The sequence below is a fragment of the Lactuca virosa genome, chromosome 6 (assembly GCF_052849685.1).
Source record: "Lactuca virosa cultivar CGN04683 chromosome 6, Lactuca_virosa_CGN04683_v6, whole genome shotgun sequence".
In the NCBI taxonomy this organism is placed as follows: Eukaryota; Viridiplantae; Streptophyta; class Magnoliopsida; order Asterales; family Asteraceae; genus Lactuca; species Lactuca virosa.
In genome coordinates, this window is record NC_136431.1 from 11,441,102 (window position 1) to 11,464,434 (window position 23,333).

At 34.9% G+C, this 23,333-nt stretch overlaps 1 protein-coding gene across 1 annotated transcript; it reads right to left on the bottom strand.

Annotated features, from left to right (window-relative positions):
* Window positions 1-2,259: 2,259 nt before the first annotated feature.
* Window positions 2,260-4,258, bottom strand: LOC145122813 (uncharacterized). The gene is made up of 7 exons (XM_079058383.1): window positions 3,986-4,258; window positions 3,832-3,853; window positions 3,293-3,431; window positions 3,098-3,193; window positions 2,888-3,012; window positions 2,747-2,765; window positions 2,260-2,654 (listed from the first exon to the last, which is right to left on the bottom strand). The coding sequence occupies exons 1-7, from the start codon at window positions 4,086-4,088 to the stop codon at window positions 2,451-2,453; spliced, it is 708 nt and encodes a 235-aa protein (XP_078914509.1). The 5' UTR covers window positions 4,089-4,258; the 3' UTR covers window positions 2,260-2,450.
* Window positions 4,259-23,333: the final 19,075 nt, after the last annotated feature.

A 23,333-nucleotide genomic window follows, 5' to 3' on the forward strand; every position in this document is an offset into this window, starting at 1 on the left:
ATGGTGGCAGCCACCACCCTATGGTGGTGGTGATGTCGTTTCCGAGAACTTCAGCCATACACACACACACTCACCAATGGAAACACGCACATCTTCACTTCTTTGCTCGGGAAGGGAAGCCAACCACCCATTTGGCGGCATAAGGCGGCGGCAGTGGTGATTTTTACGATGACAGCCACCACCTCTTGGTGGTGGCGGTGGTTCCTTTTGTTTCCCAGTCAAGCAACAACACCCCACAACAACCTTGCTCGGACTTCCGGATGCAACCACCACTTGGTGGTGCATAACGACGGCAGCAACGACTCAAATGAGGAAGAACAACAGCGCTACAACGGCGCTTACAACGGATGGAGCAGCGACCCACGACACCATAGTCCTTCGGGATGGCAACCGATGATCGGAGCAACAGAAACGAGCCCTCCGGCGGCGGTAGCAACAATGAAACAGTGGTGGGCGGCGTCTCCGGCTCTGACGTCAACTGCTATGGCGGTTGCTCCCATCTCATGCCGATCCTCAATGTTTCCGGTGGTGAGAACTGCCCTGATGGTGTTAGGTGGTCGGAAAAAGCGAACAAGGTGAATGGTGGCGGCGCCGGAGACGAAGAGATGAGTCCACCTCTTTTCCTTTTTAATTTAAATCCAATTAATTACCATGGGGTCCCTGTCTTCATATATATTTATAAAATGAGTCCCGAACTCACACTTTTAACCTTCGGCTTCTAAAAATGTGGCAATTAACTCCTCAAACCCAACACCCTGCATATATAATTATTTATTTTAGGCTACCATTCGTTCATTAATTTATTTATTTAACTAATAAATAAACGGGTGTTACATTTTGAGCATTCAAATCTTTACTATGGCATTCGATTCAGCTTTCAATACAAGCGGCCACATACTTGATCCTTACTGAACAAACTTGGTTGCACTAGTAGAGGTCTTGGTTTGCATGCAGGTAAGAAAATCAAGGAATCTAATTACTATTGCAAACATCGAAAACATTTTTAAAGATGATAACGTCGATAATGTAACAAATTCATTTTATTATTTATTAACAAAACGTTGGTTATATACTCACTTTCACATTACGTTTTTTCCAAAATATATTAGAGTTAGAAGACGTGATACACAATCGAAATGGAAATGGGAAAAAGTAGATAGTGATTATCAAGTAGTTAGGTTTTATTTGTTTTTTAGTAAATAATTATTGTTTTGTAAATTATATTTCTTTTGAACTTGGCATGGAATCAAATTTACAAGGTAAATGATATTTCTTTTGAACTTGGAATAGGAATGCACACATAACTTTTGGAATATAAATTCACATAAATATTGGCATTGTCAACCACAAACAATTGTTATCCAAATCCACAAATAAGCATATTCCGTTTCTAGGTTTTACGGATCCGGTGTAATTGGGTCAGGTCTGAACCCATTTACATCCCTAGTTAATACTTCCATGGTTGACAATAATTGTTTGTCAATAGAAATGTACGTAGCTATTGGCATTGTCAAACACATAACAATTATATATTATAGAAAAATAGATAAACCCCAATGAATATGTATGCTCATTATGAACTTGATGAAACCTTACGAAGGATAAGTTGATGAAGCATTTGTAATATATTACTTACTAGATCGTTATGAAGCATGCGGTTTGATGTGAGATGATGATATGAAATCACACACATCATGGTTACAAAGGTGCTACTTTTGAAATGACACCAAGTTTTAGTATGCGTAGAATATTTTATAGTAAATAACGTTTTGATAACTGAAAAACAAAAAAAGAGTATTTTGTATTCATTTTTGAGGTGTTACAATTTTTGCTGACATGGATACGACCATGTACAACTTATACTGACGTGGATATGATATGGAATTTTTTTCTTTCTAATATACATTCAATAATTGATAAATTTTAATGCATAAATTGTATATGTTTTGTTATTATTATTTTATTTTCTGTCCCATCCCTTTCTTTGAACATCGACACTCCACACCCCTGCCCATATGAGGTGCTTGCTACCCACAGGCACACAACACAACCTCCATCCCCCTCTACTACCCCTTGTCCAAAAAAAGTTTAAAGATGGAAATATATAAAATAACCATGTCATTACTAATCGAATTTTCACATGAAATAAAAAAATATATATATTGAGAAATTAAAATATACATTTTGGATAATTTTTTATTTTTAATCCGTTTTGAAAATTAAAAGAAGTTACCAATACCCAATATTCCGATACAACAATTAAAAAAAACGTGTTATTTAGTTGAAAAATCAGTCATAGACCTCATATTATAGTAACGAATATACTTTCACAAACCATGTTCTAATTTTTGAATATACACAAACTTTATTCATTTACAAATATACCCTCAGCAACCAAAAGTTGAATATTAAAGAATGAAAGGTCCACTCATCCACACATGTTAAGACATTTACCTCTGGTAACCTGGAGCTGGATACCCCGGTGGAGGATAGGCGGCAGGTGGAGGAGGTCCACCGTAAGGTGGTGGTTGCCCGTGTCCAACATTGGGCGGATATGGCTGGTCAAACCTTGACATTTGTTGGGCAGGTGGAACTGCCATTGGTTGTGGTCCAAACTTTCCATCTCTTTTATCCATTTCAACTTTGTGTTGTGTCTGCATAATTAAGAACATAATCCGATGTTTATTATTATTATTATTTATCTCATGAGTCAAAAAATTTCAAATTGAATATATTTCATGTATACCTGCATGCACGCACAAACCCTACAAGATGAAATTAGAAAAGATTAGTAAAAGAAGCTTCATAGCTTTTTTAAAAAGCTATCTGAGATAGCTTATTGATAAGCTGACTTTTCAGCTAGATGGAAAGAGGTGAAACAACTCACGTGCAGTAAACCATGTCAGCTAAGCAATTGAGCGCCTGAGATGCATCACTAAGTTCTTCATTTCCAACAAGGCAAGCAACAATGGAGCATATGCATGCGAGTTGTTGAAGGCAAAACATGAAACCCTTTACAAATAATCAATCAATGAAAAGTTTTGAGTAAATAGTGAGTAAAGTTAAAGACAAAAAGGAGTTTGATTGAAGATATTACAATGATGCAGTTATCACATTGAGTTGTTTGTATGTTGAATTCATCTTGCAACAAAAAGCGAGTTGAGGCTACTGAATTCCCAAAGCATAAGAAGACCTGAAAATTTGGAGAAGATGATTAAGAAGGTTAATTAGTATGGAGAGATGTTTGATTAATGAGGTTTTAGGGATATGGATTAATGGATAATATTAATACCTCTGTGCAAAGGCATAATTCAGGACATTTACTTTCTCCACACTTTCCACTGCAGGGCATGTATCCAGCACAGCATGTGTATCTTGACATATCATTGTAGAGAGCTCTCTTACGAAGCAAGTATGATACACATGGTCCACTAATGAACAATAGAAAGGTAATTACTAATTAGTAAGAAACAAGATGGAAAAATTCACCAAATCATCTGAATGAAGATAAGGATTAAGAAGTAGGAAGTAAAAGAACAAATTGTCCATGTTCTAAACTGATTCAAACGATCAATCATCCATGTTCTAGTGAAGAGAAGCTGTTATTATCTGATATTCTGCTCATGTATAATCAGAACAAAATTCTATAGATTATACCAAATTAGAAGTAGAAAAGACCTAATATCATCGAACGAAATTCAATTGATGAAACATTAATCAATGAATGTTGAGTCTACGTACGTAAAATTGAAAAAACGAAGTGCAGAAGGCGAAATATAGAAGAAAGAAACAGATACAGCTGCTAATAGATTTATCAAGTGAGGATCTTACCAGAAGAGCGAAAAGCAGCAATCTACATAAAAACACCACAGAAACAGAGCAAGGAAATTAAAATCGAATTATGAAATTAAGCAGAAAATCGTTAGGTTTTGTAATCAAAATATGAGCGATAGATTTCTTCTAATGATATTTGTTTACAACTTACAAGGAGTATCGGCAGCGATGGTGCTCATGAGATCAGTGTGCCAAACGTTCCTGTAGTTCTGACGTAGCTGCATCTTGTCCAACTGCGCTTGAGAAGCCGCCATTGTCGACTTTCAAGAGTAAATCAAGCTTCGAACCAGCGAGTTTCAATCGAATTGCTGAAGCAGAAACTTTGGATTTGAAGTTTAGGGTTTGATCGAGGAATGAATGTGAATATGAATGTTGAAGGAAGCAATGCGTAAAATTCAAAACTTGTCACCTAAGGAAAAGCACTAGAAAGAAAAAAAAGTTCAAAGTTGACGACTTTTAAGCTACACTAATTCCAAGGAAATAAAAGTTGGGTGTCTTTAAATTGACTGCATTTTATTTAAATCTGAATTTATAATATGCTTTTAAAAGTACGGATGAGCATAACCGGATACCCGCCTATTTTAGCTGGAACCGGAACCGCTCCCAAAACCGGCGGTTCTTAAGTTTTAGGTATTGGAACCGGAACCGCCTACTTCGGTTCCTAGAAAACTGGAACCGCTCCCGGAACCGGTTCCGGTTCCGGATACCCGGCTTTTTGAGTATTAAAACTTGTTATTTTATACATGTCACGTAAATTATGTAAATTAACCTATACAAATAATATAAGTACAAGATATAAAACCAAAACATTTACAAAAATTTGATCTTTTAAATAAGAAGCTATTAAAAACATTTCCCACTTTTAAATATCACAATAGCAAGAGCCAACAACAAACTACAAACTATAAAATAGCAAGAGGAGACTGAAATTGTAATTCATAAAAGCAAAAACAGCAACAATAAAAACAGCAAAAACAACAATAGTAACAACAAAAAACAACAAAAACATCAACAACAAAAAAAACAATACAAATCAGCAACAGCAGCAGCAACACATTACAGCAAAAACAGCAACAACAACAACAACAATCAGCAACAACAAAAGCAGCAAACAGCAACAGCAACAATTACTTATTCCCTCGTAATAGAACTTCCATATTGCAACTGATTAGGAAAAGAGATAAAGATATTGGATTAGGAAAGAAAAAAAGAATTATTAGTAAACTATAATTAAATAAAAAAGTATACCTTTAAAGGATGACTAGAATAATTGCAGATGATCTTTGTATCTGTACCAGAGTTCACATTTAGTAGGATTTTTTTCCTTATTAGAAGTTCCCTTCACCACTGGAAGAACATGATCAACAAAAGTGAAAGGCACACTGAGGCAGAACTCATGATCTTGATATATGGTGCATCATAGAGTAAGCAAATCGGTCTAAAACATAAAAGTGGTGATTCATGGTGCAGATTGAAAAACCTGGGAAATTTTGAACATGTAAGTGTTGTGTTGCCTTTCATTAGAGAGCTCTCCACCTCAATACCAAGAACATAACCATGTTAGCAAAACCATGTTCTTTTCAGAAGTTAAATTGGGAAGTTTGATTGAAAACTTTTTAGAGGATCATCTTAAAAGAACAATAAAATTTCTTGAAAAGCTTCATCATTTTTTATAACAAAAATTTAAAGTGGTGATATTAAATAACCTGGACCATAAACAAGTTAAACAAAAGAGACAATGGTTCTTTCTAGTTTTTCTCACTTGTATAAAAACACATACCTCGCTAACAACAGTTAATTCCATGGAGTGCCAGTTGAAAACGTTCAATTCGCTTGACTCCAAGCATCTTCAAAACAATGACATTGTAAGCCATACTTAACACCATGAATTCATTTATATGCATACATAAAAATAATGTAACAGGTCAAGACATTCCATAATCCATACGTTGAGACCTTGTAGAAACCAAGTGAAAAGATTATTGAATTTTACCGATTGAGCAAGTTTGACCTTCGATTGAACAGAACAGGTTTGGCCTTCAAACTAGTCGTCTTCAGTTGAGCCGTATGGACAGAGACGAAGCTTCGATTAAGCCGATGACTGAGAAAGTAGTTGTAGATTGAAGCTTCGTTTGAGCCGATTGAACAGAGATGAGTGACGATTGAACAACCTAGGTTAATCGGTAATGTGAGCAGATGACGATTAAAGCTTCGACTGAACAGATTGAAGCTGTGATTGAAGCTTCGAAATTGATGAGATTGACGACGAGAACAAGAGAGTGTAGTTTAGGGTGTCGGCGTTTTTTTGTAAGAACGAATCACTAAAACCCTAAAAATGACTAAGGCCTAAGTAATCAGGTATAAGTTCTGGAACCGCTTAAGGCAGTTCCAGTTCCAGAACCGGCAGTTCCGAGGCGATTCCGGTTCCGAAAGCGGGTACCCGCTTCCGCTGCTCATCCCTATTTAAAAGTGTAAATTTTAGATATAACCTTTTAAAGAAAACTTATTCCTAAAGTTCGTAACCCATTTTCACTCAAAGATTTTGGTTCATCAATCTTATTAGTTGCATGTTTAAGGTCCCGTTTGATAGTTGCTGGCTGAAAAAGTGCTGACTGAGAAAGGTCTGTCTGAGTAATATATGCTGACTGGGTAAGAAAGCATGTTGTTTGATCGTATATCCGACTGAATATGCTGACCGATGAAAAATTACCATTTTACCCTGCTACACTGAAAACTCTCTTATTAACAAATTAAATTGTAAGGTAAAATACAAATGATTAAAGTGAAATATAATAATCTATTTTATTACATTGTTTTCAAGCAAACAAAAATCATGAAATATAATGATCTATTTTATTACATTGTTTATTTTATTAGAGATTTCATTTTATTTGTCTATCATCTCATATAAACTAATCAAACAAACTTATAATTAAAACAAAAAGAGGACGCCATGTTAGTCTAGTACTTTACAGCCCATAAATGGCCTTGTTTGTATTTGTATAGTTAAAGCCCAATGTAAACCATGGTTGGGGTTAGAAGAATAAACGAAGGAAACCTTATAAAATTTAAAAAGAATACGCATGATATGTATGGAAGGTTGGATCTAGGGTTTGTGAGGCGGCTCAACACCACTGTTGAAGATATGGAAATAGGATACGGTGGAACATGGATAGAACATGGATTGTTCTAACATTCAATCTGTTAACGAGAGCAAGAACGAAAGGGATGTTAACAGAAGAACGAAAGGGAGTCGCCTAAGGGTACGATTGGAAACCTTCATGCCTTTCTCAGTCAACTAAGTGTCCATTTCTTTCCCAATCAGATCTTGTTTTCCGAGTCAGACGCCCAACATTTGTTTATCAAACACCTTCGGCTGACCGACTCAGCCAAAAATGTCTGACCTGACTCGGTCAGACGCATATCAAACAGGGCCTAAGTTGCTCTAAGCCTCTAGCCATCCGTCTTAAGAGGGCTATCTCTAAAGTCATAAGCGATGGCGGAGCCAATAATTTTGATACGAGATACACACATAATCAAAATTAAAATTAGTATCTGAAAAGAGTTTCTTAACATTTAAACTCCTAAATCGAAAAAATATATAATTTAAGCAAAAGTTATAATTGAATTTGTCTGGTCATGTCTTGAAATTGATCAATGATACAATCATCAAGAACTTGTAGAAACATATCATTGTCAATAAAGTGACTAAAAACTCATTTAAAACTTGATCATCTATGTTATTCCGCAACTTATTTTTGACATGTTATTCCAAAAAAAATTCTTTCTGCCCTTATTGTAGTAACCGTAAAAGATATATTTTATATAGTTATTCTATCCAGACATTAAAAACATGGTACAATCTTTTAGCTGGAGGTACAATAACATAGAAATGTTTATATATATATATATATATATATATATATATATATATATATATATATATATATATATATATATAGAAGGTTCAAATGAGAACAACTATATAATCGAGAACGCGAGAAACCTTGTGAGCTACATATTTACCCAATTATTAATTTTTTTAAATAAAAATCCAAAAAATATAAAATATTAATTAAACTAAAAGAGAACAAAATAATTGTGGTTATTATTAAACCAAAACCACTACCACCCACACCCACACCCACCAACACCAACCACACAAATCCACCACCATCACCACCCACCACCCACCACCACTCACCGCCTACACCCACCACCACCCATACCCAACACCCATTGATACATAATTTATATAATAGTTTAAACCAACTAATTTAAATAACTGTTACGTCTAAGACAATGTACCTAATCGAAAATAGAATAACACAAATAGTCGGGTATCGAACACAGGGAACGGATTCAGTATACTAAAATAATTACTAAAAATTAATCTAAATCAAACAATAATTAAAAAGGGTTTTTATCTGATTTTGCAAGTTCAGATTAACTTAAAACTAACAAACAATTAACTAAAAATGATTGTTATCATGATATTAAAAACACTTTCGTTTAGTTTTGAAACCACCTTTTTCCTATGGTTAGTTCTTATTTATGGATTAATAAAGTTGGTTACCAATTTATATATAATTAGTAGTCTTGATCCGATCTACTAATATTTTCACCAATTCATCAACAACTATGTAATGATCATACACAAGCAAACACAGAATTGATTATTAATGATGATTGGGCTATGTAAGATATATCCAAGATAATTATTTATGATCAAGATAACTAATTAAACACATATGATCAAATTGTGTTCTCCAACACAGCTAAAGTTGTTACCTTTAGCACTTAATCTAAGATGTGATTAATCCTAGCTCTAGAAATTTAATGATCATAAACTACTAGGTAAACAAGTTCATGTAATTCAAATGGTTAATAAACTACACTTAACTTGAATTAAAGCAACAAAGATGCAAACTTTAACATGATAGGTAATGATAATCAAACAAATGCATAAACCTAATTCATATAATCCATAAAATAAGAAACTAATTCATAGTATTAGGTTTCATTTAACTAAACGAAATTCTACTAAATTAGCTACTCATCTTACTTTTGAAATCGACTATAACTCCAGGAAATCAGATCCAACCTCTAAACTCGAATGTGAAAAGGGGTATTTATAGTTTCCTAAAATTGTATCTCACATCGTGAGAATTAGGGTCTCACGTCGTGAAATCAGTGCAAATCGTGTCTGGCAAGGAAACTGCATTCCGCGCAGTTATCTTCTAGAAGAATTAATCTCACGTTGTGATACGATAGTGTTCACGTCATGAGAACTTGGAATTAGCATTTGGCACAAAAATAAAAGTTATCCTAAATTTTGTCTAGTTTCCTGAAGATTTTGAATCTCGTCAATCGGAGTTACGAGTCATGAGATATGACCAAAATACTGATGAGGGGTCAAGCCGTCCAACAACATCCTTCTTGTATATTTTTCAGCTACAGTCCTCTAACTTCCAGCTTTTGTTCAGATTTGGCCTTTTTTCTTCAAGAATACCCTTTTTGGCTGCTAAATGTAATTTAACTCAATAAGTACCAAATATTTTTGTATTTAACCAAAATATAGCTTAAAATGTATTAAAATAATGCCTAAAAATATTTATAAATATGACAATATTAAAATACCCCACACTTGTCTTTTGCTTGCCCTCAAGCAAAAGTGTATATTTAATACATCACATAGAACCATGCCTACCAATATCACACAAGACAATCCGAATTGAACCCACTAAGTACGCCTTACTGCAATGCATGTATTTGTGTCTAAATCATAATTACCTCCTAACCCTAAATACTTGCGATCCTCATAAACGTTTCCTACTTATTTTGAACGACATTCATTTTATGCATCCTCGGAATCCATCCCAAAAAACTTTTTTAACCTCAATGTATTTTTGGTTAAGCTCTCAAGCATGCATATGGAAAAATAACCTAGAAATAAAAATTACAATAAAAAATAACTTGGCAATTTTCCTTATTCTTCAACTTGAGTCTTCAATAACTTGAACTTTTGAATCTTTTCTTGATATTTCTTGATCTTCATAACTTTGTAGACTCGTATTCACTCAAACTTTTGCAACTTTTTTTTTCTTTTTTTTCACAACTTTTTCATTTTTTTTTCTTTTCTCACTTTTTTCACTCAAAACTAAAATCCTAAAAATAAAAACACATGCTTAAGCAAGGGAACTTAACTTCAACCCTTATTATTTAAAGGTATTAGCCTAAAGTGCAATGACTACATAAGCTCTCCTGGATACATTTCTGGTACACGATGCTAAACATATTATGTCCCTCAAACTAAATAGGATTGTGTTTTTGTCCCACGATTTCACTAAGACTGGGAAGCCACAAATACACTATAACATATTTGCTCAACTAAATCTTAGGGTTCGCATCGAATCATCTCACATAATACTAGCAAACTAGCCCATATGAAATAATACTTTTTTAAATGAGTATATTTATTAGAGTATTTATGCAAGCCTATTAATTTTTTAAATTTCTAGAATTTTTCTAATTTGTATTAAGTATGCTTGATTATCCTTTTTCGACCCCATAACCCAAACTTATTTCATACAATGTCCTTATTGCATACTATGAATGCAATAAAAACAATAAAAGTAAGAAAAAGAAACAGAATTCCCTGGGGTAGTAGTGGCATGATCGAATTCTGATCATTGTGGGAAAGCTCGAACGTTTCCAATATGTTGCTAGAATTGGACTTTTGTAGCTACTTGTGAATGTGCCGATAAAAATGCGAACCAAAGATGTAACACCGTAAATTTTCAAACAAAATTTACATTTTAATTTCACATAAATCTCATAACACATCTGTGACATCCCCAATTTCACGGCCAGAAAAGACCGATTTCGTTTATGCTTTTTAAAATAAAATCAGAGAAATCTTTTTAAAAGATGTTGCGGAATTGGTCCCCAAAACAAAACATGATAAAAGTTTATCAAAACCTTTCTTTAAGAAATATATATTTTTATTTCATAACAAAACCTCGGGATGTCATGTTCCGATACAGATCAAAAGCATAAACAAGACATTATAAGCCTTACAACAGTTATTTATAACTACTGGCCTATAATCCAAAAATCACTCATCATCATCATCCGACTATGCTCGGGGTCCACTACCTGTAATATAAAAAGCTGAGTGGGTCAGGCTTGGAAGCCTGGTGAGCATATAGGGTTTTCAACCCACAATAAATAATAAACTCTTTAAGTTTATCAATCAACAAATAATTTATTAATTTCATCAACCAAAAACAACCCTAATTACCCGTTGCCGTTATCCTCACCTTACGTCCCTAAAACAACTATCACAAGGGACCTAGCCTAAGGTTTTTCATTAGGGGTGACAACATTGTTTTCCTCAACAATTTATGTCAAACAAGACAACCAATAAGGTGACAACTTTGCTTTCCTCAGCAAATTATGTCAAACAAGACAAACATCAGGGTGACAACATTGCTTTCCCTCAACAATTTATGTCAAACAAAACAACCTAACATAAAACAACCAATAAGGTGACAACATTGCTTTCCTTCAGCAATATGTCAAATAAGACAACCAAAATGGTGACAACATTGCTTTCCTCAGCAATTTATGTCAAACAAACATCGAGGTGACAACATTGCTTTTCTCTCAGCAATTTATGTCAAAAGGGTGACAACATTGCTTTTCCTCAACAATTTATGTCAAATAAAACAAACACCGGGGTGACAACATTGCTTTCCTTCAACAATTTATGTCAAATAGGCACGAAGTCACATCGTCGCCAAGGTTTATACAATAGGCACTACGTCACATAGTCGCCAGGGTTTATACAATAGACACTATGTCTCATAGTCGCCAGGGTTTATCTAATAGGCACGAAGTCACATCGTCGCCAAGGTTTTGTTGGATTAATGTCTAAGTCCATAACTATATTTGGTATGTACTTGACCCGACCCGGCATGGTCCATTTGGGTTGCACTTCACTGGCACAATTTATATGGATAGTCTTTTGAGAATAGTATATTTATGATTTATATTAATATATTATAAGTTCTAATATATTAATATGGAATCATATTATTTAATTAGTATTGATCAAGAATTAATTTAGAATTAATTAAGTGATCAAAAAGAACTAATTAAATATGGACTCTTATATATATGGAATGGGTCAAGTTCATTTAGGTTGGGCTAAGCTTTCATGGATGGTCCATGGAGCTTTTAACCCATGGATCCTATGTAAATGAAAGGTCATGGGTATTAGGGTTTACATGGATGTAACCCTAATCCTCCATAATATATAAAGGGGTCCTTGGCTCACAAAATTGGCACAAGTGTGTGAAAATAAGAGTGGGCCGATTTTAGTGTGCATACATATTCTCTCAAGTTCTTCCAAGGTGTTTTGGTGGTTTGTGATTCCATTTGAGGCTTCCACACTATTGGGGCTAAGCTCTTAAAGCTTGAAGACATCAAGCTACATCAAAAGCTATGTCATCTAACTAGAACTTTGTAGTATAGGTGCTTCATAATATGCTAGTTAGGATGAAACCTTGGAATAGTTAATATTTGCATGTATAATAGAGAAAACATAGATCCAAGGTTTATAGGGTTGCATGTACACCATAGGAGTGTTAGAATGCTCAAAACCCAACAGTGGTATTAGAGCCATGTTGTTTTCTGTTATATTGATGCAAATGTTTTATTTTCAAAGTTGGAAAAAAAAGGAAAAAAACATGACGTTTGTCAAATTTTAAGATAATTACTTGTTTTTGTGAAAAACTAATTATTTGTAAAATTTGAATCATTTGCTATATGAGTTGAATTAGGTCAAATTTAGTAAAAGAGAAAATGATATGATTATTTTATTAGTTTTAAAAGTTTGATCTAAAGAGTTTTTTGAAACCTCCATAAGTTATGGATATGAAAAGGTTTTTAAAAAAATTGATTCAAAGTTTTTTATGGAGTTACAAAACTTAGTCTTAATGTTTTAAAGAATTCCATAACTTGTTCTTAAGTTATGGAACATGAAAAGTTTCATCATAAAACAAGTATTTAACTCCATAAGTTATGGAATCCAAAAGTTTTCAAGAGTTACAAAACTTGCCCTCAAGTTTTGGAATTTGGAAAAAGTTTTTTTATGATAAAAAAAAAGAATTGAATTCTAAAACTCTTGGGTTCATAACTTAAACAATTAATTAAATGGTTTTAATTTTGAATTTAATAATTAGAATTATGATGTTTTTATTGAATAATTCAATTAACTCTTATGGACTTTATTAATAGATAATTAAAGTGTTTAATTAAAAGAGAATTAATAATTCCATAATGACATGGTTTAAATTTAATTAAATTAAGAGTATACTTTAATTAATAGATTAAACCACCAAGTATTTTAAATGTCTAAAATACACCCTTATACTATTATAATATTAAAAGTTTAATATATTATATGTATAAGAGCAAATTGTCTTACCATTAGTAGGCCTCATTCACGAAGCCGGTCTATAAGGGGGGTATAAGGTTACTGCCTATAAAATGACAGTTTAATGGGTGTCCACTCTCACCCACCGCTTCCTTGACTGGTGGAGGGTCGTTAGTCGAACAGGTAGGACAAGGACTATAATTCTCCCTTCACTAAAAGTATTAATGATAAATACTAAGTAACTAACCCTTTTATAAATTCTCAATCTTAGTTACTTAGGAAAATGTGAATAAGGTGCTAATCCATGAAATTACACTTTGCACTTTGTTTAAGCTGTTAGTGGAGCGTGTGTGGTTAACCGGCACACTAACCTGGACTTAACAAGGTAGGCAAAGGGTAACTTAATGTTTATCATAGTATCGTTGGAGCGTGTGTGGTTAACCGGCACATCGATTGAGGGGTAAATATTAAGGGTACCAAGTATATTTGCATGGTTACTTCACACCTTGTTTTGTGATCCTCGGCATGCCAGTCACAAAACCTGAAGGACACACTCGAGATTGAAACATGCCATTGAAAAGTTCAATGAATCTCAAAAGAATCTAGGAGTTTCAAAACCAATTAAAACCTAATAATAAATTTTTTTAATCTTGGTGGAAATTGGTGAATCTTCATTCACCTACCTTCAAATATTTTATAGCTTGGATTACGGCATCCCTCTTCCAAGTTATAAAATAGTTTGTTGGATCCTAGCCTTAATATATCATATTGGGTGTTATATTAAGGACTTAAATCAACTTTACGTGAATTTCTCCCATTGTTGATGTCTGGTTTAGACAACAATGATCTTCCCAAACCAAGCTTTCCTAATGAATATGACTTCCCGAGTTTGGCTCATGGATGTCATACTTCTCTTCCTCCACCTCCTCCAATTATTCTCCCTAACCCACAAGTTCAAGGTCACTCAAGCCCTAATTGCAAGCAAGGTCTATGTGTGATCACATCTTCGAGATGAAGTCACATATTGACAAGCCGGGAGAGTTGGGTGTCAAAGTCTTGAGAAAGTTGGATGTTCAATCACTTTCTAAGTCACATAGTGAGTTCCTTTGGGACTACTATGAAACAGACTATGACATGAACCTTAATGATCATATCTATTTGCTTGGTGCTGCTGAATCAGCAATGATTTGGAACGATAGTAAAGCAAATTTGATTAGAAGATCAACTTCCCAAAAAAACTTTATGGACAGTGACAATGGTGACACTGGAAATCCAGAAAAAGCATTCTCTTCCTAATGGAAAGGGATTGGCCATAGTCAACCCGGTTGACCAAATGGTAAAGGGAAAGGCTAAGTCTGAGATAGTCCCATTACCAAAAGGTCCATATGTTTATTTTGCCAAAGGAAGGGGCGTTGATTGCAAAGCTGCCAAATTTACCTAAGGATGTTAAAGTCAATAAGTTTGACTCTACATTAGGTAGAGCCCATTATCTAACTCTGTTAAGTTCTATTCTGAGATCCTCATTACATGATGTGACTGGGTCACATGTTGATGTTTTAAGAATCAAAGAATAGAGAGAAATCTTGAAGGAAGTATATGCTGATTCTGATTGCGAAGGTGGATTTCGATCGCATCAGAATTTTGAGCAGTTGCTTAAGAAGTTATGATATATTGCTAAGGAATAGATAGCAACAATTTTCCATGTGGATTGTAAGGATAAGTTTTTCCGCAAAGTTTTAAAATAAAAGAAAATTGTTTAATTTTATTTATTTGAAGTATCCTTACAATGGCATTTGTGGAAAATTGTTGCTTATATGATTCCACTGACAGCAATATTGGAAAATGGATTTGATTCTTTCATTTGTGGTAGTGTCTAAATTTACCAAATCAGGAAAGTTCCTCATCGCCCAAGTTTCAATTGGACTAAAACTTGGAATCATGCAAGTTGAATAGTATGATGAATGAGAACTTTCAAGCATTGGAAAATCAAGACTAATTACTTGTTCACATGGATGTGTGAGTCAAGTGAAGGACTAAAGGGATCGAGTACACATTCTTGTGCACTGGTCATGTCCACCACAAAGCTCGTTAAGACTATTTGATTTACTAAAGTTTAGTAAATATGGTTATACTTACAAGTTTAAGTATAATTCTGAAACATTGGAAAAGTCTCAATGTATGGCAGAACGAATGGGAAGAATCAAATTAGACAAAAAGATAAAAGTTTCTCAAATCTGAAAAGATGGGAGAGTACTTTAGTATCATGTTTGTGATCATCTTAATGATTTAGAAATCATATCACAATTAGTCCTCTTAGTGCATTCTTATGACTAAGAAGAGGAGTCATGAATTGTTGAAATGGTTAGATCAGGAAGATGAGTCATACTTCGTTCCAAAACAATTCTTAGAGTCATACTCCAAGATTGTAACTTGAGTGACATATCTTAAAGAAAGGTTTAAAACACTTGTCAAATGTAAGAGTAAAAGTGTCCTACTCTTTGTACATTTGAAATTGGTAAGTTGTGATTTTTTGGATAAAACAAAGACCAACTAAGGCCAATTGTGTGAAGTGTTTGTCTTGATAAAGAATCCGCACTATCTCTTGAATATTTGGCAAGATAGTCTTATATGTCAAGAGGATAGTGGGAGTCTTAAAGATCCTAAAAAGAATTTCAAGAACTAATCAAGAATAAAACCTGAGGTTCTTCACTAGCACACGACTTGAGGTTTATAACCTATCGTGTTGACATATTCTGTGCCCATTCCAGTTAAAGTTGGCTTTGCATAGGAGTTCTGAAAGTTCTCAATTGGTTGCATAACAACTTGGAAGCAATGGCAGGCCCTGTACTGCCAGGTGGCAAGAAGTTAAGATTGCATAAGTTCAGTCCATATGAGTTTGGATTTGTCATTATCCTTGTCTTATTACTATGGTTTTGATGATTCACATGGATAAGAACACATACACCATAAAATATAAGGGTCATAAGGTTTCTCTCCGATTCATGAAAATGATGGTGAGGAAACACTTCCACCAAGTAGATTTGAAGCAGATGGCAAAAGGTCTAAACAATTGAGACTATGATTACGGCATCCCTTTTCATAGTTCTGAAATTGTTTAGACACACATGCATGCTATCTAAGGAAAGGTGTATGATTTTGATAAAGTTTTATCAAAGCATCTCGTATAAGAAATCTGAACTTTGGTAAGAAAGTCAATAAAGTATTGATTTCTAGAAGTCCAGCTGATTTCTGAGTACATGTCAAAGCTAGTGGGAGCATAAGTGTTATGCTAATAATCATCATGTTAGTGGGAGCATGATAATTATTGTTAGTGTTGCAAGTTGGCAATGTTAATTATAGAAAACAAAAGTTTCAATTCGTGAGGCTGCAGGGATTGAAAAAGTTGTTTTGCTATAATTAAGGGAGAGGATATACTTCATTTCAGTTCTAAAGGCTTAGATTGAGACCTTAATCATCTTTAGTCAAGAATATATATATATATATATATATATATATATATATATATATATATATATATATATATATATATATATATGAATTTCATGTTGGATTGGTTCAACTTAAGGAAATTCTATATATTGCGTTCTCAAAATTCGATTATGATTACGGCATCCCTCTTCATAGTCAAATTTTGAAAACATGGCAAATAAAAATATTATAGCAAAAGACTGGTCTAGAATCATGTCTTTATGTGAGACATCATGAATCGTGTACTATTTGTTTTAGGTACAGGATTGATTGCATGTGCTATAATATTTGTCATTTATAAATTTTTCCAAATGCCCAGAGGCATTAAGAAGGGAAAAGGTCTAGAATTGGATATGACTAAAATGATTAAGCATTTGTCGAGAACAATCTGAGGTTTACCAAAGATTGGTTGCTCAGGGACAGTTGGAAGTATAGTGCTAATTTTGGAAGGACCATATTGACATATTTTGAAAAGAGGCATCTCTTATTCAGAAGTGATAGTCAAAATGAGAATATGGAGTTGTCTCCATAGGTGGAAGTTATCTGTGTAAGATTAGAAAACTTAATGCAAGAAGCATGTCCAAAGCAATGTACTTTGAATATGAGACTTAGTTTCCATGGAGTTGATCTCCATTGGAATACCTTATAATGATTGTTGACAAGTCTTTGTGACTTTGTACATATTCATTACAGGAGGGTCAGTGCATATAAGTTTAAAATCTAAACAGATTTCGATAAATGATAGGAATTTGAAATTCTCACATTTTTCAATAAGGATTTGGGAGTGTGAAATTAGAATCATTGAAATTATGTTCAATTGGTTTATTTCACAAAGTAAGGATCATAGACAAACATAGAGTGCATACTTGGTGTATGGCAAAGCTATTGTTTAAGAAAAACATAGTGTACATGCTTGGAGCATGGGACAACTAGTGTTTTTAATTCAAGTATAAAGTTGATAAAACCGAAACAATGAATAATGAGTAATCAGTATGGTGATAAATAAAAGTGTTTATTTATATTCATAGGGTTTGATACCATATTTGATTCATTTATTCTTGTGTTTCACTTTGCATGTTTTGACTTCCAGAATAACTAAGTCGCTCTTCCTAAATGATTAAGTTATTCAAACCATCCACAGTCGGTCATATGTTGGAAGTAGATATGAATCAAGACTGTCATGGGTTGGTTTGTAGAGATCCAAGTTGGTGGACAAAGTGGTGCTACAACACTCATGAGTGCTCATAAGTTCTGAGTATTGGATTCAACCCGCGCTCATTTGAATCACTTCATGGATTTTATCACGAGTGATCATGAGACGATAATATCTTATATTCATCAAACCTAGAGATATGAGTTGTTACTATGAGTTGGTTATACATTGATTGCACGAAAACGCATTTGGTAACTCGATGTTATAAAACGTGCCTTTGTGTATGATTCAACAAGTAGTAGAACAAGCCATATGAGTCGAAGTTTATCCATTCCTTTTACCTTCGGGATAAAAGCGATATCTGTGGGCCCCTCGATGATTTAGCGATGACACATGTGAGTGCTTGGCCAAGCCAGGACTGATTTGATTTGTTCAATCAGTCAGTCATCATAAATCGAAAATCGAGAAACAACAAATGGACAGAGAGAATGATTATAATCCATGTCTCAGTCCATATGATATCTAGAATGGAGGAATATATGATCCCTTATCTAATGGACAAGTCATTGACAAGGTCAGAGTTCGACAACGGCTTTAAGAGCTACGATTGCCAGTTAGGTTTTGAAGTGATACTCAATAATAGTTTTAGACTTATCCAAGTGGGAGACTGTTGGATTAATGTCTAAGTCCATAACTATATTTGGTATGTACTTGACCCGACCCGGCATGGTCCATTTGGGTTGCACTTCACCAGCACAATTTATATGGATAGTCTTTTGAGAATAGTATATTTATGATTTATATTAATATATTATAAGTTCTAATATATTAATATGGAATCATATTATTTAATTAGTATTGATCAAGAATTAATTTAGAATTAATTAAGTGATCAAAAAGAACTAATTAAATATGGACTCTTATATATATGGAATGGGCCAAGTTCATTTAGGTTGGGCTAAGCTTTCATGGATGGTCCATGGAGCTTTTAACCCATGGATCCTATGTAAATGAAAGGTCATGGGTATTAGGGTTTACATGGATGTAACCCTAATCCTCCATAATATATAAAGGGGTCATTGGCTCACAAAATTGGCACAAGTGTGTGAAAATAAGAGTGGGCCGATTTTAGTGTGCATACATATTCTCTCAAGTTCTTCCAAGGTGTTTTGGTGGTTTGTGATTCCATTTGAGGCTTCCACACTATTAGGGCTAAGCTCTTAAAGCTTGAAGACATCAAGCTACATCAAAAGGTATGTCATCTAACTAGAACTTTGTAGTATAGGTGCTTCATAATATGCTTGTTGGGCTTATAGTGTTGCGTCATGGGCTCGGTCCTTAGCCCAGTTTTGGATGCCGGTTTGGGCCTATCCAACCGTGCATGTTTTTCTCTAGGGTTTAGTATTTAAGCTGCATGCATGCAGTCTTTGTTATTAAGGTTTTTATTATTTTCTCACACAAGTTTTGTAAACCCTAGCTCGCCTCTACAATGGAAGTTCTTCATAGAGCTCTGCTGAGGCGTGACTATATTTGAATCATAAGCATAACATTGATTTTGTTCTGTGTTCTTAATATTATTGTGTTTGTTTTGTTTGATCTTCATCTTTTACCTGTGAAAGATCTAATCGATCAGAGATTTATTCTCATCAATTGGTATCAGAGCAGGAGACTGTGTAATTCATACACATCTCTTCTGTCGAAGAAGTTATTAGGGTTTTTCCGCATTGATTGATATTAATCGAGCCGTCATTCCATATTGGCGTATCTCATTAATTGTCGATCTTTCTCTAACGATAAATTACAAGTCTGATCTTAAACAGGTTATCGATCAAACTTCATCACAATGTCCATGGATGATTCTCAAACCAATCCAATCAACATCTCTAACAGCATTGGTTCAACAACAAGGATTCCAATCTTGTATACTCAAGATTATGAAGTTTGGACGCATCGTTTTGAAGATTATGTGATCGGATCAGAAGATAATGGGTACTTGATCTGGGAAGCTATCACAGTTGGCCCGTTTGCTCATTCAAACACCTCAAGGATTGTCAAAACCCAAAAGGAGTACAATCAGCTTGTGAGTGATGTGAAAGATATTCCTCAAGACGAGAAAGAGAAGTTTAAATGTAACATTAAAGCCTTAAGAATGATTAGGTTTGCATTGCAGTCAGATACGTTTCGTTTGGTGAATTCTTGCACTACAGCTAAAGAGATATGGGACATGCTAAAAGAATTGTATTCCACTGACGCAGATCTGGAACATTCGATTCAAACTCTTTTGCTTTCTGAATTTGGTGATTTCAAACAGAAGCCCGAAGAGAAACTGGTTCAGGCTTTTGATCGCTTTAATCATCTTTTAAGTAAGATGATAAAGCATGGGATCGAAAGGAAGGTTATTGAACAAAAGGTTACATTCATGAATGGTCTAAGACCTGAATGGATGGCTGTCGTATCCACTGTTAAAGCACATGAACAGTTTAAATCGTATTCTCTGGCGAAACTGGTGGGAATTTTGAAATCCCATGAAAGTGCATTGTCTAAGGAAACGAATGTGGTTTCTAGTTTGGGTTCGTTAGCCCTTGTTTCTAAAGGGAAAAGTTCTGTTGAAGAAGAAGAGGAATTGGATCTTGCTGACTACGATCTAACCAGTGAAGAGTATGCCCTGATGGTGTCCAATCCTAGAAAGTTCATTAAAAGAAAGTTCCCAGCCAACAAGAACCGAAACTGGCAGGGAAGTTACAGCGCTGAAAAGGTTAAGGAGGAACCGAAGATAGGATTGAAGTCAGAAGAGTCCAAGAAAGAAGTGAAAATTGGTGGAGACTCAGGATTTGATTGCCATTACTGTGGAGGCAAGAATCACTTTGCCAAGGACTGCATGCTGAAAAAGAGGGCAGAAAAGACGGATGATGATGATGAGGAAGCGAGCCTCATGAGACGACTGGAGGATATCAAGAAAAGAAAGTCTGCTGCTAACAATAAAACTATGAATGCTTTGATTGTACAGGATACAGACTACCGTGATGAATTCGGTGGCGTGGAAGTATGGTCCACAGACTCAGAGGACGAAGAAGTAAGAAAACCCACTCATGGCAAGGCGATGCTGGTAAAAGAAGAACACACTGCTGGAAGGTGTTTCATGGTGACCGAAGGTGTATCCCAGATGAGAGGATATACAACTGATGGAGGAATAGAAGGTGAGAAGGAGCGAGAGGACATGTGTTTTGCTACGAAACCTGTTAGTACACAGATCAATGAATGTGATGAGTTGATCAAGAAGGTACAAAATATTCTTGGTTCTCTAAAAATACCTGTTACTAACTATGAAAAGGAACTGAATAGCTTAAAATCTAAATTTTCAAGTATAAGTAGTAGTCTCACCCAAACCCGTGTCACAAATTCTAACCTGACTGATCAAATTAGCAGGATATCGTCGAAGAGTGAGGAAAGGAGGATGTGGATTGAGCAGAAGGAGAAAGAGTTGATTAGGTCTAAGGATGAATCCATTTATTTGCAACGAGACAATCTTAAACTTTTAAAACAACGAAATGTGTTTTGTTTGATTGCCAAGAGACTTTATTTTAATATCACACAGTTGCATCTCGATTGTGAAATAGGAAAGAAGATACATCGCATGATTTTGCCCTTCCTTGAGTTAAAGGAGGATGAAATCGATGCTGAAGCTTACATCTGTGAAAGTGTTGTATCCTCTGATGAGATCTCACCTACATACAAAATCGGTCTTGACAAAATTGAATCCTACATAAAGTCCAAGGACCATAAGGACATGCTCAAAAATCTGTTAGATGAGAATGATAGATTGAAGTTAAGAGCCGAAACTGTACAGAAATTTGACTCGTTGAATGCCAAATTAAGTTTAGAAAATAAAATTAATGTTGAAAGTGCATCTGAACTTAATGAGGACGATGATCTGAGTGAAATCGCTGTAGAGGATGTGGTGGACTGTTCTGAGTTTGTCAAGAGCGAACCTAAAACCCACAAAAATCTGATTTCTGAAAATTCAGTTGAATACTATCGACTATCCAAAGACACGACCAAAGTCCTTAAAGAAAAAGCGGTTGTGTATCAAAAGGTACAATCCACTCCAAATCAAGTATACAAGGTTAATGGAGTAACTCAGCAACAAACAGCCGAACTGACGGCGATAATAGCAGAAGATAATGCTGACGGATGTGATGAATTCTTCGGGTCAGCACCTATTGACAATGCTGATGAAACAGTAGGTCTGTCACAGAAGACCACATGGAGAGTGAGAGGCAGATATATAGCCGAACCACTTAATGATCCTACTCGTTTTGATGAGCCGAGCACAAGTGGGACTAAAAAGTCTTGAGATGAGCAAGTTGTTATTTCAAGCGAAACCAATTCACCTAGGTGCAATGTTAATACTCAAAGTTCTGAGAAAAAGGCTAACATTCACAGAAACCCAAAACAGGTGAGAGAAAGAAAGCATCAAAGAAATGTGAAGTACAAGAAAAACCTTACCGAAAGGAAGCAATTCTGGAGATCTCAAAATCCTAATTATGTTCACTATGAAAAACCTTCAAAACAAAAGGAGATAAGGAACCAAAAGGAAAGCTTAGGTTCGCAGCAAGAAAGGAACCGAAAGGGTAGTTAAGGTCCCTCAACTGAAATGAACCAAAAGGGTAGTTTTATGACATCCCCTAATTTCTCGGCCAGAAAAGACCGATTTAATTTATGCTTTTTAAAATAAAATCAGAGAAATCTTTTCAAAAGATGTTGCAGAATTGGTCCCCAAACAACATATGATAAAAGTTTATCAAAACCCTTCTTTAAAAAGGTATATATTTCCCATATATATATATCAAAACTCGGGATGTCATGTTCCGATACAGATCAAAAGCATAAACAAGACATTATAAGCCTTTCAACGGTTATTTACAACTACTGGCCTATAATCAAAAATCTCTCATCGTCCTCCGACTATGCTCGGGGTCCACTACCTGTAATCATAAAAAGCTGAGTGGGTCAGGCTTGGGAGCCTGGTGAGCATATAGGGTTTTCAACCCACAATAATAATAACATATTAAGTTCACCAATCAACAATAACCCTGATTATCCATTCCCGTTGTCCTCACTTTACGTCCCTAAACACCTAACACAAGGGACTTAGACTAAGGAATATCATCTGGTTGGACACTACTGCTAAGGGGACTCCTCAGCCATACATGTCCTAAAGGCAACCATGAGGGGGATTGGAGTACACCAATGAACATTTAGTTCATCAACACCTACAAGTTGCGAACTTGCTAGTGTACCACTGGACTGTCTAGAAAGGTCCGTGATCGTCATCTATACTCCGCTAGACGACTACAACGATAACACCAACAACAACACCGACACCGAGGCCTCTCATCATTTTTAACACCCACC